Source organism: Acanthochromis polyacanthus, chromosome 7 (assembly GCF_021347895.1).
Source record: "Acanthochromis polyacanthus isolate Apoly-LR-REF ecotype Palm Island chromosome 7, KAUST_Apoly_ChrSc, whole genome shotgun sequence".
In the NCBI taxonomy this organism is placed as follows: Eukaryota; Metazoa; Chordata; class Actinopteri; family Pomacentridae; genus Acanthochromis; species Acanthochromis polyacanthus.
Window position 1 is genome coordinate 33453242 of NC_067119.1, and position 17223 is coordinate 33470464.

The window sequence follows — 17223 nt, forward strand, 5'->3', positions numbered from 1 at the left end:
AGATGTCTTTGCTGGAAGTTCCTGTCAGTATAGAGATAAACATACCCATACTTTCTACAAAAATGCAGTATTTGGTCATTTCACCAACTTTTGAGGCTTCTAACTACAGTAGAATGGGATTAGCATACATTTTGTAAGCCAGTTTCCCATTTGTTCTGTCTATTTTGACTTGTTGAAATGGTGACGTGGACTCATTTGTAGGACCACATAACTTGTGTTCATAGGGGTCTAATTATTGTCATATGTGCAAAATTACAAGTTGCTTCCATGTAGTCTTCATGTTGAAATTTAACAACATATTCTGCATTTTAGAATGTTGTCTTACATGTACACTGAACAGTGAAGCTGATAATTTTTCAATTTAAATCACAATTAATCTCTTATTTATTGTAACACATCATGGCAACATGGCAACACCACAAGTGAAACAGGAGATCACTATTGCACTTAAAGCTACAAAAAAAAGGACACATCTTTTTTTAAAGTAATTTCAGTGGCAGCTTTGTATAGGATGAGTGACAGAGCATGCACTGTCGACAGATATCAGATGGAGGTCATTGATGACTATGAAGAACAGCAGGATTTCAGTCCATGCACCAGAGTGTGCAGCTGCGTTGTCAGCTTTTCGAGGATGCAAAAATGTCCTCATTCACACTGCATTCGTGTATGTTACAGTAACTTACAGCTGCAAAACACAATTCAGTGTTTACATGATCGTACCGCGTGGTGTGTCTGACACCCCCTCCCCCTCACGGAGCGTCGCTCTGACGCTGTGACGTCACGCATACACGTAGCTTGTTGGGTTGGAGAGTTCGCGGCGATGGCGACGACGGCTTGGTGCTGGAAGGGGACGCAGTGAAGCTGGCCTCGGCTCGGATATGACCAGTGTCTATTTGTTCGAGGTTGCTTTGCTGCTCAGTAATTGCACGGGCTTCGGATGACTCTTTGGCTTCTAACTTCTCAGCACTCATTCGATTGGTGAGTCTGCCGGTTGTAGCCGTTGCTCGGTGTTTTGACAGAGGCCTCCGCTCCGGGGTCCGCCCTCCATCTCATAACAACAAAAAACAGTTGCAGCGAGCTAACGCTAGCTAGCAGCTTACTGTCACGGCCACTAAAACCAAACACCGACTATTGAAAGATTGCAACACATCACACTGCGCACTAGAAAATGTTAATATTGGCCGCTTTCTGTTCAATTACACACTTTGGATAAGGTGTTAGCTCATTAGCATTAGTTTACGGTTGAGGTATTGTTGATGAACGTTAGCTAGCTAACAGTTGACGTTAACGTCAGCTAGCTTCCAGAAAATTCAGCTTAATGTTACCCACAGAAAAGGCAGAGCAGCAGTAATATTACTAGCTAGAAGGTTACTTTCGTTTCTAACCATGGGTAGTTATCTCTCTCTCACCAACCTGTTAGCAGGAAGGACGTTAGCTGCTGATTTTAAGCTGGCAGCAAATGATATCTCCATATCTAGCTAGTTGTTAACCTTATGCTGGGGAGCACTTTACTGTGAAGATTACCGTTCAAGCGGACTAATCTAAACTAACATTAACTAACATTTCGATGAGCTTCAGTTAACGATTTTGCTTGCAAATTAAAGCCACAACGTTAACAAAAGTAGTGTTTTTCACGAAGTTAGCGAACATGTCTGCTTTTGTGGGCGTAAAAACCTTTCTTCGCTACCTGGCCGCTTACTTCTAATTGTGTTGTCTCTCACTACAGTTCATCGTCCCAGTCATATATTTCTCTCTTTTTTAAAACTTGCTAAAAAAATACTTAGGAGGCTGAGGCTCGATAGTGTTGCAGTCTGTGATGCATGCTGGCCTGTCACGGGATCGGAGTAACGTTAAGGCTCTAAGGGGCTTAGCCTTCCCTGTGTGACTGTGTGAACTCAGAGCCAGACTGAGCCGCAGCCACGGGTCATGAGCTCGCAGCGGTAAACAGAGCCGTGTGCTGCTCAGATATGCTTTATCAGGTAGCACCACCAGTAAAAGCCGGACTCCTCACTCGGTGTAGTGATGACCTCCCTTGGCTGCTTCACAACACTCTCAAAGAACAGACGATGCTGAGAGGCTCGTCTATCGTCAGTGCAGTGGGAGTTTTGTCTTCTTTCTGTCTCCAGGCATCTTAAATGCTCCTGAGAAGGTGTGTTGAGCTCCTGAGCTGCCCATTCACTGACCTTCTTAGATCAGATTTCAGTCTCTGCAAGAGTAGCTGACCTTTACAACTATTTGTGGGGCTGTATACTGAGAGAACCTTAACAGGTTGCCGATTTTGAAAAGCGATGTTAGGAGATAACACTTATGTAGATTTTTAGAATAAGCCTTGTATAAATAGTTTAACGTTACCTGAATAAAAAAGTTGTTAGTGTTTGTGGTGAATTACATTTTTCATCTATTTCAAGGGCATCCTGGCAAGGAAATTAATACAAGCCACCAGCCAAGTGCTGTGAAGTGTTTTGCTGTGCTACGTACGTGACCAGTCATTTGGGCATGTAACCAACCTTTGTAAGGTAGTTTAGCCACATATTGTAACTCTATGTACAGTGTAACATTTTACATCCCTTCTAGTAGCTTTTTATGAACCTCCAGACATGGATGCACGGTCTTACAAAATATATTGCATATGGATGTTGTGTTTATATTTATTTCTGACAGTGAACATTAGGTGATGTTTTTACGTGACTAAACCGTGTCTGTATGCTGGCTAGACTGTAGCCTTCGTGCCTTGAGATCCAGCTGGCTTTTTTTCCATTCTGCAGTTAAGTGGTATCTCTGAGCTCACATGCACGCCACTATGACCACCAGTACATCTATATTTGCCAGGCAATCAAAAGAGCTTCTGTAGCTTCTGTGAATCATTGAAGAAGCCTGCTGTTAGGAAAATACAGAGAAAACACTTTTTCTCATTATTCAGTTTGATTTTCACAGATTTCCATGTCTTACTTGTGAGGGTTTCCATACAGGATCACCAGGACTGCTTATCGTCATCGCTGATTGTCTGAGGTAAGTCTAAATGATAAATTTCACTGATGTACGTGACAGTTTTTGCCATATTCTTTATGTGTGGTCACCAGTGCTTTTGTCCCTTTTTACTGCATTCATAAATGCGACAGGCTAAGTATAAGCTGTACTAGAGGCCTAAGTCCTGCTATTAAAGCCCAAGATTTCCTTGTTATGCCACTTTATGTCAAATTGATTTTCTCTTGAACATTTTGAACATGACTGCCTAACCAAGGGCTGACAGTCTAATTGTCGATCATAGTCTACTGTCAGTTCATTGCCTAGACCCATTCCCTGAGAATGGGTCTAGGCAATGCACATCCTGGTGCTCACGTACACCATCAAAAATACAGTGAGCCAGCAGCTTTACCAGGCTTCAAATATGACGTTTCAAAATTCAGACACTCCCTGTATCGGGAGTTACTTGAAGATGTGCTCACATGGAGTATACATAGAGGCAACAGAACCACTGCAAATTCATGTAGATAAGACTGTTGGTTTGGTTGTTCATGTCAGATAGTAGTGTCATCAAGAGGACATATAGGGACCTCATAGATCAGACTCAAAATTTGCACTTCTAGGAAATTTAGTGAAAAGGTGCCACAAGGATTACATTGTTTGAATGACAAACTTGCATGTGTGCCATTTTTGAGTGCAGACAGAAGAGAAATGAGAGATAATGAGGTTGGTGAGAGGCAAGGAATGACATGCAACAAAAGTCTCTGGTCAGTCAACCTAGAGATATTGCAGTTTGTGGTTAATGCCCTAACCCCCAAGTCGCCACGGCACACAGATAAACACGATCTTACGTTGTAGGACTCTAGCCATCTCCCAGTATAATAAGTCATTCCTTAAAATTGAATGATTTTACCTCTTGGGTTTTTTTCCTAGTAAAATGACTCTTCAGGTAGGTCCAGTAACTCTTTTTTTTTCCTGAGGTAAGACCCTCAGTTTATAGCCTGATTTCTGCTTTGAACATTTATATCCTGAATACCTATAGAATTGAATTTCAAAATGAACTATTGATGCCCGCAATGCAATATTCATGCCTTCCAAAAGTATGTTGTGTAGCAACAAAAAGCAGTTTCCACAATGTCCCTTTGGTGGAAAACGTAGACCTTAACTGGGAATGTTTGAGTAGCCATACTTTAGAGTGTAATCAGACCACATGTCAGAAGATAATGGCAGTTTTAATTTTTTGTTTTAAGCATAATGGATTCAAAGTAAAGTATATATTCTTGACCTTTTGTGTTCTTTTTATACAGATTGATCCAGACCACAGTTCCTTGTTGGGTGACCAACACACCTTCACAGGGACCATGGTGAAGTATTTTGTTCTCGTGCATGCTTCAGATAATAATGGCTGTGTGTCCTGAGTGCAGTCTGCAGACTTTCCATTGATTTTCACTTGTAATCAGCAGTGTTTACCAGGAAGCAATTATGTTACTTGCAACAGTGTCAAAAGTCCTCTAAGGTTGCTGGCTAAGCAGAGCTGCTTTCAGTTTCCACTGCAGAAATGTGTTTTGCATCATGACATAACCAACTAGATCGGATGCTTTGCCTTTTTGAACCATGTGTGTATGTGTGAGTTTGCTCCATTCTTGGCATACTGTTGTGTAGTAGCTGCCCCCTGGCTGGCCTCAGTATGATGCTCCTCCAGCCGTGGCGACTGTGTGTATCAGCTCTGTTCATGCTGAGCCAGCATCCCACAGGATGTGCCACTGCTGTCCGTTGTCTGCCTTCTCTTTTTAACCACCTTAATCTGTCTTTGTGTGATGTTCAGTCTGAACTCTGCTCCTGACCAAACACAGCCCATAGAGTGCTGTTGATCTCTGTCAGCACAAGGCTAGACCTTTTTTTTCTCTCCACCCCTTTGCCCTTGAGGAAAAATCCTAGACTCTGCTTGTATATCCATGCCTCACATTCCCCACTGATATGCATCCTCTGTGAAATATGTTCATATTGGTTAAGACTGCTACTAACCTCAAACATTTGGCTCTCACAGAAACCTACAGACTTCTGGTAAAACTGCATTCAAATAAATGAACCAAATCAAATATTGGATGGAGAATTTGCAATCTTTGCAGGATATTTTGTACATTAATTGCTATTTCTGTTTATAGAGCTCTGTATGTTGCTTTCATCTGTTATACCATGGTTTGTTGTACAACGGGTGATTATAGTAAACCACTCTTGGTTGCACATTACAATGTGGGTGGGAAGAAGAACATAGCCACACAAAGCAGCAAAAATGCAGCACTGTCAGGTCGGTTTTAAATCAACTGTCTGTCACAACAGGGGTTGTGACACTACAGCCATTTCCAAATAATTTGAAAGCCAGGAAGATGATGCAGTGAGGGAGAATTGAGCAGGAGGTGTAACACTCTTTTTGCCTCTGCAGTACTACTAAGGTCGCCTTGAGCAAGCCCTTTAACTCTTTCCCCCTTGGACGCCTATTAGGAACAACCCATACATATACTACTAGGGCTACCCATAGAGCATAATTCTATAAATGACAACGATTTTTCACAAGTGATTATAAATGTGTTTCACACTCACAAAATTTATTGAAACATATACATATTTGGTATCTCCTGAAACCTTAGACTCTGAACTATCCATTTATGGATGGCAAAATGTAATTCAATTAATTATTTAAAAATAACACCTCAATGAAAAAGAGAATCTAACTGTGCAAAGTTAAAAAACGAGTACAAAAAGTACACTCAGCACCTGATAAAACAAGGTTCTAAACACTATATTCATAAAAAAAAGTTAAAATATATTTGTCAAAGTATTGGTAAAGATTTCATATCATGAGATACACAGTATAGACAGGAAAATACATATTTGAACCTGTTTTACACTTGTGTGTACCTCACTCGTTTTTTCCCCATTTAGCTCATCAACTCATTTACATTGGCAATAAAGAAACTCTGTAATTCTGAACAACTTTTTCATTATAGAAACATCTCATAACATCTGAAAAGTCAGATTAATCTGAACCTGATGTGATTTCAATGAATTATCTATGAAATACACCACACTGAAAATGAAAGTTTACATAGAAAAGTGCAAAAAACGAGAACAAAATAATACATTCAGCACCTGATAAAACTGTGTTTCAAAGCAGTATAATCATCAATATGTTTCAAAATATATTTGTCAAATTATTGGTAAAGATTTTATATCATGAGATATACAGTGTAGACAGGAGTACACCTGTTTGAACTTGTTCTACCATTTGTGTGTACCTCAATCGTTTTTTCCCCACATTTGGCTCATCAACTCATTTACATACTCCTGCACTCTGAATTGTCCTTTTTCAATATAGAAACATCTCATAATGTCTTAAAAGTCTCATTGATCTGAACCTAATGTGACTCAGTCCTCAGGTGGATGCAACTGCCGGAAACAGTCATTGCACATGTGTGCATTGCATGTTGAACAGCCAAATACAGTTTCATGGCGGCGTTCCTTCTTGTAGCAGCTTTTGCACCTGCGGTGTTTTCCAGGGAGTCGCTCAAAGGTGTGTGTCATCTTGCGTTTCAGCATGTCAATGTTTATGGGAGATCCACACTCGCGAATGGCTGCTCTCTTTCTACTGGAGAAATCATTGACCAACTCCTTACCCAGCTCCAAGATGAAATCCTTCTGGGTGTAGCGCTTTTTCCTTCCCATCTGTCTGGTTGATGCCAGTTTGTACACAATCCAGGCATTTACACGGCAGCAGTCAACCACAAACCATAAGATGTACTTCCAGTATTTTTTACTGGCTCTAGATGCTGCATACTTTTTCCTTAGTTGATCATGAACATCAACGCCATTCATGTGTTGGTTATATCTGCTGATAGCCTGAGGTTGTGGCACAGTCAGTTTCTGTCTTCCCACCTGTCGTTCACAGGTAACCATTTCACTTGGATGTGGAAGGCAACTGTGAGCAACAACTACAATGTTGTTGTCATTCCATGCAGTTACAGTGATGTTGCTTTTCTGAAAGCTCAGGGTGTCACCTCTTTGGGGCAGCAGTCTTTTGAGGTGCTGTTTCTTTTGTTTGATGGCAGGGGGGGTATCTTTTTTGTTCGTCATCATTGTACCACACGCATATATGTGGTCTGACAGGAGATGCTCCAGCAATGTAACTGAAGAGAAAAAACGATCAATGTAAACACAGTGATTTAGGCCCACTAAGTCTCGTGTCATCTCATGCACAACTCGATATCCTAGTCCATGAAGCTTCTGAAGAGGAGTCTGATCACGCTTGCCTGAATATAATTGAAAATCAGACATGTACGCTGTTCTGCCATCACATCTTGCCCAAAATTTTATTCCAAACTTTTCTGGTTTGTTTGGCATGTACATGCGCAGCTCTGTTCTCCCTTTATAGCCCTTCATGGCTTCATCAATGGAAATGTCACGAGTATGTGTGTAATACTTTTTGAAATTGTGACGTGCCATATCAACTGTAGGAGCGACTTTAGATACGGGATGATAACGAGGATCTTTTCTATCAATACGCGCTGCAGCATGATTGCAATGTAGGTACTGACAAAGTTTTTCATACCTGTTCATTGTCATGACGCGCTGAAAACCACTGGCTCCCAGAAATGGATCTCCAGACCAGTAGTCCGAGTATTCGTGCATGGGATTTACACCCATTAGAATGCATAGTCCAAACAACGCTTTGATCTCTTCTCCGTCCGTGGGAATCCAGTATTTGTCCTCTTGTCCGCTTTCTCGCCTGCAGAGCGCTGCATACGCGTTTGTTTCTTTAGCAATCCTGACATACTCCTCGTCTGTGAAGAAAAGACTGAAATACTTCAGCGGTGTAGCCTCAGTAACATCCAGATTTCTGGGCAAGTTGGGTCCATAATCAAGAACAAAGTCCTCGATAACTTGTTCGGATATCTCACGAGTCCAGGGAGAAGCTGCATCCCCGTCGCTGCGGTCGCCGCCTCCGCCACGCTCTTCCACCTCCTCTTCGTAAGTATCACCGTCCGAAATGTCACTGTCACTGCTTTCAACCGTGGGATTAAAATCCTCATCACTTTGAAAGCCCAAAAAGTCCGAGTCTGAGTCACTTTCCCCAAAGTTATCAAAAAAAAAACTGCCGCTCATCATCTTCTGTCACTCTGCGCGCTGCCATTTTCTCATTGCCTCTCTCGTGTTGTGTTTTTCCCGGTCTCGCGTTCTTTCCCCCCCCCGAAGTGTACTTCGTGTAAATTCGGGAAAAACCGTCAAAAAATACATTCTTAAATCCTATTGGTCAGCGTAGTGAGGGCCGAGGTGCTCCCCACCTGTCACATCCTTGTTGCTAAGGAGAAAACGCAGCTGTTTCTAATGGTCGTCAAAAGCCGTCATTTGGGAAATGACGGAGGTGTCAAAAGTCGTCATTAAGGATACAGGGGGGGTCGTCAAATGTCGTCTTTATGGGGGAAAGAGTTAACTCCCCAAACCCACTCTAAGAATTCCTTTAGACCAGCTCAGTAGTCAACACTATGAATGCATGTGTAGTGTACAAGAGTGTGTGACAGGAGCAGGATGATGAATAAGAAAGTCCTTAGCCAGCCATCCCAGGACAAATGCTTCACTAGCCACAGTAAAATTAAGGAGAAATATGTGTGTGAAAGAAGGTTGTGGTTGTTAAAGCCTATACTAGTTCAGTAAAGAATTAACAGGCTTTCTCTCTGCAGGAGGAGGAGGGGCAGCAGAGCCTGGAGTGTATCCAGGCCAATCAGATTTTCCCCAAGAAGTCCCCTGTCTTGGAAGAGGAAAACATGCAGGTAAGCAAGCCACTGCCCTCTGTCCTTATATGCTGTGCAAAAAAAAAAGATAGTTATGTGGTTGAGTCTCTTCTCTGTAATCAGTTACATAACCACTATAACACATGTGACTTAAGCTCACTTTCAGTTGAGCCTTTCTGGAAATAAAAGGCTTATTTTGCTTTCTCTGTTGAGGAAAGAAAATCATTATGAAGAAATTCTTCGATATGATTGCATGTTTTACTCTGAGAAGAACATAGTTGATCTTTTTGTTGGCCAGTTAGTCACTTGAGCTATTTATCTATGCCTTTTATTTACATTTCTCTGCTTTTTCTTATTGCTGGTATGTCTTTCAGTACACTGGTTGTTGGTTGTTAAACGTAGAGTTTGCTTTCTGAAAAAGATGAAGCTGAAGTTTAAGGAGTTAACATATTTGCATAGTATGTGCCAGTATTTGCTGTCTCTCCCACTTCTGCTGCCCATTTTCACCCGATAGCTGCTCTTCTCCCTTTCCCCCATCCTGTACTCAAATGTGTACAGGCTCAGATGTGTACAAGACATGCTGGAATAATGTTGTGTGGATTGGTCTAAACCACTTTGTTTGTTTACAGAGTCAGTGCACATGCAGAGGGGGCAGCTAGTAGTATTCACTGATTTTAAAAAAAACTATTGGATTGAAATGCCAAACTCAACCTTTGAATGTTGAGGCTCTTTTACTGTAACTGGTCTGGGTTGTACTGTACTGAAATGAGTTTACTGTACACTCAAAGTGACTCATTTATGCTTGCTATGCACATTTTTTGTACATAGCAAGCATGGTCACAAAGTCAGAAATGGAAAAGGTAGTAAAATTCCTGCTGAAGTAAAAAAAAAAGTCAACTTTGTGATACAAGTTACACAATAGTTGTGAGAAACATATCTAGTGATTTAATCAATTGTAATATCACAGTCATGTCATTCTGTACATATGTCATCATTTTTGGTGATCTGTTTGCCACTTTAGTTAGTTTGGTATGTTTTATCTCCTGCTGTTGCTAGGTGCCCTTTCCTGAGCTGCATGGGGAGTTCACAGAGTATGTGGGGAGAGCAGAGGATGCCATCATTGCAATGTCCAACTACCGCCTACACATAAAATTCAAAGAGTCTGTTGTCAACGTAAGTATCTTTGAAAAGTAACCAATGAGCTTCAAGGTTGTAGATACGATTAGAGTATATCTTTCACACAGATCAAAATATCAGCAGAATGAACTGCATTGTCTCTTTTGAAGGCTGTGTGAGAGTGTGTATTATTGTTTTGTGAATGGACAGAGCCAGGACCGTTGTGCTACTGCTGTGGTGACCAGGCCATTCAAACTTGATCTCCACTGGCAGCAGTGCCGCGTGACTCTTCATCGCCTCTGTTTTCTCTCTGCACTTGTCGTTGCCATGGTTGCAGTGGCTCCAGAGGGGATGCATAACAGTCCGACTCTCTCTCGCTCTCTGTCTTGCTCTCTCTTTCTCTTTCAACCCGTTAAGAGAGAGACCAGCTTTGTTACTGAAGTGTAGTGCCTTCCAAAAAAACCACAGACACAGCCTAATTTACAAACACAGAAATGTTCACTGTGCTGTGTTTTCCTATTTAAAACCATTTTTTTACTCTTGCTACTCGACTGGCTTCTTAAATTTTGACAAGTGTGATTTATTACAAGCTAGAGTCACACTCTTAATAAACACAAACATGCATATCTTAACATTTGTGCAGTTTGTTCTGTATCTCGTAGATTTCAGGGCTTCTCAAAGGTGCAAATTACGTCCTGGAATCTTTTTTCCTGAAAGTGCATGCTATTTTGCTTTGTGCTGTAGAATATCTCAAATCTATTTACATAAAAATCTTGATTATAGATATTTTTTGCTCTGTTTAAATATTTGCCATCCCATGATAAGGAAATAATTCTCTCTAGGTGTTTTAGGAAAACCATATGCTGTGTTCAGATCACTAAGCTGCTCTGCTGCTGACATTTGAGAGCGACTATGTTTTACAATGACAAATCATGTGCTACAGAGAAAGCTTTTTGTTGATTCACTTCCTGCTCTTGGAAAAGTGTAATCATCTATGGCAGAATGTGAAAATAACATTCGTTAATGATTTTTTAGGGATGAAAAAGGCTCGTCATACTTTTTCCTCACTGTCATAAAAACCAACAATGCAATGATCCTATGAACATGAATTGTCTATGTTTTTCAATAGATATTGAAAAACATCTGTGAGGCAACTCACTGCACTGGTTAACATGTTCCTTCAGTATAATGAACATCATCATTGTAGTGCAGTTGAAGTCAATCCTACACTGCTCTGCAGTTCAAGATACCTACTAGAGCTTCAGAACCATCACTGAAAGTGTTTTCAAATATATGCTTTATATATTCTCCATTTAGCTCTTAAAGCAAAAATATATTTGGTATTTGTGACATGTTTTTCTTTCTTATCTTCATTAGTTATGAATGGGCTTGAAACTTCGAGAAGACTCCAGAAAGGATAGTTTTGGAGATACTGTAGGCCCTGTTTCAGTTAGAAATTTCAAGGTTGTGTTGTAGGGTAATAACTGATACCCCTGGAAGCAGTGATTCAGGCATCCATGTTAACTTTGTGTTTATTCCCTGATTTGTCAAGCTTCTATTGTCTTGTTGTTTTCTAAAGAAGAACAAACAAACAGCCCTTGCTACTATTAGTTGATGCAAAGTAGACAATAAATAGACTACAGGTGCTGATGACCTTGTTGTCAAAACTGGCAGCTGTTGTACAGATAAAGAAATATCTGATGTCACCATTTGACATTGTTGTTCTTCCTACATAGTATTTTCTGCAACTAAGCAGCCGACCCCCTGCTTAATTTTTACCCCAGAATGTGCATGTCCAGTGTATACAAATGGCTATGTGGTATGCTTTTTCAGGAATGTTAGTATTCATCGAGATTCTTTATGAAACAGAGGTAAAGCATTTGTCAGGGTGAAAATTGTACTTCCTAAACCATGGCTCATTTTTCTTTTTGAACTGGATTTGTTTACAATCCAAAATATATAGACCATTGTCAGCCTTATCGATATAAAATATAGCTAAATATTTAGCTTTAGTTTATGTCTTTTGCCCAGAACATCAACCAGCTAAACTAAAAATTGCTTAAAAACAAGATTAGGTCCTGATTGAATCCTGATTTTTTTTTCCCAAATATTGACAGTTCATATAAGCAAAATTCTTACCAGATGCTCTTGAGTCATGTATATAATATGGAATATTTTTGTCATTACTTAATTCATCAGTCTTTCATGTGAATAGTGCTTATATAGTGGCTCTGGTGTGAGCATCCATCTGAGTGTTTGTTTCAGATTGCAAGATTGCAACTGGATGCTTGTCATGTGTTGCAGGAGTTAATTGGGGCTCAGCGACACTCTGGTTCCTGGCTTTCCCACCATTTCCCTATGCTCATGTCAGACAGAGCCACTCTTCTCCTGTATACATATTTGGATGAGGCATCTGCATCACATGGAAGGGATGTCATATCTCACAAATCAGGGGTGGGAGGTGCAAGGACAGAGCGAGAGGCTCTTAACAAGCAGCCCAGGAATTTTGATGGTGGCCAGATTGGGGATGTAGATTGGAGGGCAGGAATTAAGTTGTGGCAGCACGATGCACCAACATCCGGAATGTGTGGAGATAGCAGCCGTGCAAAGGCAGAATACAGTCACAAATTGACATGAATCACTGTCATTATTGCTCTCTCTGTTTTCTTTTGGATAGAGTTGTTATTGTGAGGTGTCAGTAAGTACCTAGCAGAGCTGCACGGTGTGGAAAAGTTGTCTTAACTGTATAATTTTGTGTGTGCCTGTCTGTTAACCAGCTGGTGCCTCGAAGAGTAAAATCATGCTTGTTCATCCTGTTAAACACGAGGTGCTTAAGTAGAGTAAACACATTAAAAAAAATGTTTGTGAGGAAAAAAAAATCTGTCCACACACAGCATTGAAGCTGCCAACCTCTTAATACATCAACAAAATCTCTATACTGTTATATCCCTGTCGTTGTACTCATGGGTTGGGAGCTTGAACTGCTGATGACTGGCTGATGATTGTGCATGGCTCCAGACTGTGTGTGAACGTCAGCTTTAGCCACACCTTTAACAGAAGCCCACTGCACAGCTGAAAAAATGCTCTTAACTAATTAACAGAGCTTAGTCACAAGCAGCACAGGTATTTCCCTGCAGTATTCAAAGTATGCTCTTAAATCATAAGCACATGACAGTTTTGTACTTTGGATGGTATTTGCTTATATAAAAGATAAGACTATAGCTCTGGGCCAAAACGGAAATGCAGATCAAGTTCTTCAGCATCTAGTATTGAGTCTTTTTGCACTCCCATATGCAGAGTTAAGAGGATTATGTATATTTACAGAGCAGGGGGAGATGTGATGTGAAAATGAATGGAAATGCACCTGGACTAGTAATCTGTGACTTGTTTTTTTTTTTTAGCACCACACTGAATAATGGTTTTGGTTTATGCAATTAAATACTTAAATTAAACATGATGTTGCAGCATATGCAGCTGATTCCTGGCATGATGGCATTACTGTGTAAACCACTACTAATTTACTAAAAGGCTTGTCAGTTGAAGTCTACCACACTACTGACTGCATGTGTTTGGTTGGTAAATTGTGGATTTATTTTACAACACATATTTTGTTGAGCATGTTTTACATTCTATCTGTGTGAGAACATCTGAGATGCTAATTTAAATGTGTCATTAGAGTTTAAGTGGGTTTCGTGCTTTCACTCCACAGGTCCCTCTTCAGCTCATTGAGAGTGTGGAGTGTCGGGATATGTTCCAGCTTCACGTCACCTGTAAGGACTGTAAAGTTGTCAGGTATGATCAGTGAAAAAGTTACTCCTTGTTGTATAAGGTGTATGAGACTTGATTTAAACTCATGTTTTTACATGTAAATGGGAAAAACATTTGATGTTCTCTGCAAATCTTTCGGTGTCACAGAAAACAATGAGCAAGTCAAAAAGCAACACAGTTAATGTGATATTTTCCCATTGGAGTCTAGACACCAGGTTTAAGGTTTCTCTAACCTTGAATAGCCAGGCCTTTGTCCTCAGCCCTGTGCCAGTTCTGGAGAATGGTCTGTCTGCACCTCAACATCATTCTGCTATAGGGGGAAAATGTTCTAGCTTGTTTCTTAGATCTTAGACCAATCATACGGTAATTGTCTTGGGTTGTGCTTAGCCCAGGTTATATCAATGCCACTCAAATACGCAAACTTGTGATAGAATAACACTTTGAGTAAACTTTTACTTGTTTCTGTTCTTTTGTTAATTTCTTTTTAATACATGCTGACTTTAATTTTGGACATTGCTTTTGATCCCAGGTGTCAGTTCTCCACCTTTGAGCAGTGTCAGGAATGGTTGAAGCGCCTGAATGTGGCAGTGCGCCCTCCCTCTCGCTTGGAAGACCTCTTCTCTTTTGCCTTCCACGCCTGGTGCATGGAGGTGTATGCTGGTGAGAAGGAGCAACATGGCGAGCTGTGCAGACCAGGTACCCTACTGTCTCCTACATGTCCTCATGTAACCCCAGCAGAATCCCTCCTCTGCTCTGGTCTTATCGGACATCTCTGGTTTCTCTGTAGGTGAGCATGTGACTTCATGGTTCAAGAACGAAGTGGAGAGGATGGGCTTTGACACTCAAAACGCCTGGAGGATATCTGACATCAACAGCAAGTTCAGGTAAAAGCAGCTTTCATTCAAGATACTGCAGCTGTGTTGGTTCCCTTCACTTCCAGCTCGAAGATGAATCCATCCTTTGCTTTCATTGGCGAACATCACAAGTCAGTCTATGCGTTAGACACTGGGTGGTTGTGTTATTGTACTCCATTGGTGCTGCGCCCTGGGCAGATAAGGGGAAAGCCCAGGATTAGGTGTCTGTAGACAGAGACTTTTGTTGAGCCATCATGGCTCTTTGGTGCTTTTTCTCCTTGTTTAACTTTGCTCTCTCTGCCCCTTTACCCTGCCAGGCTTTGCCCCAGCTATCCTCAGCAACTCCTAGTGCCAGCCTGGATCACTGACAAGGAGCTGGAAAATGTGGCTGCCTTCCGCTCCTGGAAAAGGTTTCCTGCTGTGGTTTATAGGTTGGTGTTTGTTTTTTTTCCAAACCAGACAGTTAACTTGTTCATTGCCATTCAGCAATGCAAGATATATAAAGGAAATTAACTCAGTGCAGTCCTGCCTTCTTTTTTTTTTTTTTGCCTCGATTCAGAATGTTGCTGTCACCGATAGCACTAACTTAACTCATATTAAGACTTAACTCACGTCAGTGTGTCATAGCTTCAATCAGTTGTGGTTCTTGTGTTGCTTTGACCTTTCATTTTGGAAAACTGCTCTAACCGAAAATGCCAACTTTGTATGGTAGTTTGAAGCATCACAGCACCTGTAATAAATAATACAACAATGTTTTTTCCGATGGCTATAAAATTGCTTAAGCTGCTGGTTTCCAATCTTTTTGGCTTATGAAAATGAAACAAGGTATGATTTTGAAGCTTTAGAGATCAGATAAGTGGTGAGAAGTTCTACAGAACCACATTTCATTATTAAATATTCATTGGATTTTTTGAGACACTAAATGACTGGTTAAATATTGGATTTGTGTCCAGCAGTTTTGATGTACAGACGGGTGACAAATTAGCGGAAGAGCCATTATATATTCTAAACAAGATGTTGGATCAGCACATGTCACCTAATCAGCACAATGTAGCTTGGCATTGAATCTCTTTGCTGGAGGGATGATCAACATTCTTCCCAAAGATATTCCCTTTCCCTATTTGTTGAAATCTGTTTACTGGGGAAGTCATAGCATGTAATTCACATCACGTTCATACTCATAAAGCCATTCAGTGAGCCCTCATGCCCTGTGGATCACAGAAAGATCTCCCATCAGGATAGAAATATTTTATCACAGGATAAAGGTGAGCATTCAGAGCAAATTTATACTGATTTGCAGTAATTCTTCCCTCTCAGTGAGCAAGTGGACCCAAACTAGCACAGAGCTCCCCACAACATAAGAGTCACCAGATCCACTCACTGTGGGGTCCAGGGTTCAGATATTTAAAAAAAAAATCTTTCATCTATATGTATGTTATGTCTTCTCTAAGCGCAAAGTAAAATTCATTTGTGTCAGCTTCTTAAAGGGGAACTTTGTTTTTCCCTTTAATATGTGCTGGCCTGCTTAATGTGATAGTAAGCTAAATACTATAAAAGGACCAATACTAATAAATACTAATGAAGCAGTTGTGAATTGTGACCTCAACAAATTGCAGTGACCAGTTTCACAATTTTTTGATGTTGCTCATGCTGAGTAATTGATGATTAATAACATTATAATGGGCGAGAGAAATGAATAACCATTGAGTGTTGCCTCTTATCTAGAACACTGGCTTTATCTCTGCCGTACTGTAGGCTGTGTACTGTAGATAGCAGTGAATGCCATTTTCTTCCAATAATAAGATAAGAGCCCAATTAAAATAAACAGAATTGACTCTTCATAACACGATGGGTTGATATAGTTGCGCTCTGGCTAACTTTTCCCTGGTTGCTTCTCACATAGGCACCTGAGCACAGGGGCTGTTATCGCCCGCTGTGGCCAGCCAGAGGTCAGCTGGTGGGGGTGGAGAAATGCTGATGATGAACACCTGGTCCAGTCCATTGCCAAGGCCTGCGCTGTGGATAGCAGCTCCCGCAAACACTTCTCCAACGGCAACTACACCAATGGCTCTGACCTTCCTGATACTGATTTTGGTAAGAGATGACAGGCTGCTTCACTCAGTTACTTAGTGTATACACCCTCACACAAACACACACTTCCAGCTGAATGCACACCTACCACCATTTACAGACATTTCCACTCTGAGGTTTGACTATCTGCATGAATTTGCAGCAGACAGTGTTTTGCAATTTGACCTGTTAGGACTTGTTTGAAACAGCAGGCTTACACAGATACACAGACATAGTAACCTCTTTTGTTAAATGTTGATGGTATGTTGCTGGTATGATGTGCCAGACTGCATCTTACTTACATTATTTATCGTATTTATTTGTGATTTTTGATCAAAATAATGATCTCAACAAAACCTCCATATATCCTGAGTTGCAGTTCTGTTTTTTTTGTGTCTCTGTCAGAATCCTCCATGACCAACAGCTCAGAGGTGGAGACATTGGCTATCCAGCCCCACAAGTTACTGATTCTGGATGCCAGGTCCTACGCTGCTGCTGTGGCTAACAGGGCCAAGGGAGGAGGTTGTGAATGCCCAGGTAGCACTTGTCCACTCAGTTCCTGGTTAGAAGCAGAATTAGGTCAATGTGTGTGTGGATTCAGGAGCTCAGTACACTGCAAATGCGATTGTTCTCAGTGCTAAATTTAAAAACCACCACCAGTTTTT

The 17223-nt window shown here is 40.9% G+C and overlaps 1 protein-coding gene across 2 annotated transcripts in view; it reads left to right on the top strand.

Moving 5' to 3' along the window:
• The first annotated feature begins 776 nt into the window (after nt 1-776).
• Nucleotides 777-17223, top strand: part of mtmr3 (myotubularin related protein 3) — a 38355-nt gene continuing 21908 nt past the window's right edge. For both annotated transcript variants that reach the window (XM_022201706.2, XM_022201707.2), the window contains exons 1-11: nt 777-978; nt 2935-3009; nt 4272-4328; nt 8700-8789; nt 9807-9923; nt 13576-13658; nt 14164-14330; nt 14422-14518; nt 14806-14919; nt 16392-16582; nt 16964-17095. In XM_022201706.2, coding sequence (XP_022057398.1) covers nt 4326-4328; nt 8700-8789; nt 9807-9923; nt 13576-13658; nt 14164-14330; nt 14422-14518; nt 14806-14919; nt 16392-16582; nt 16964-17095 — 994 coding nt within the window. In that variant the 5' untranslated portion in view covers nt 777-978; nt 2935-3009; nt 4272-4325. The remainder of the gene's footprint in view (nt 979-2934; nt 3010-4271; nt 4329-8699; nt 8790-9806; nt 9924-13575; nt 13659-14163; nt 14331-14421; nt 14519-14805; nt 14920-16391; nt 16583-16963; nt 17096-17223) is intronic.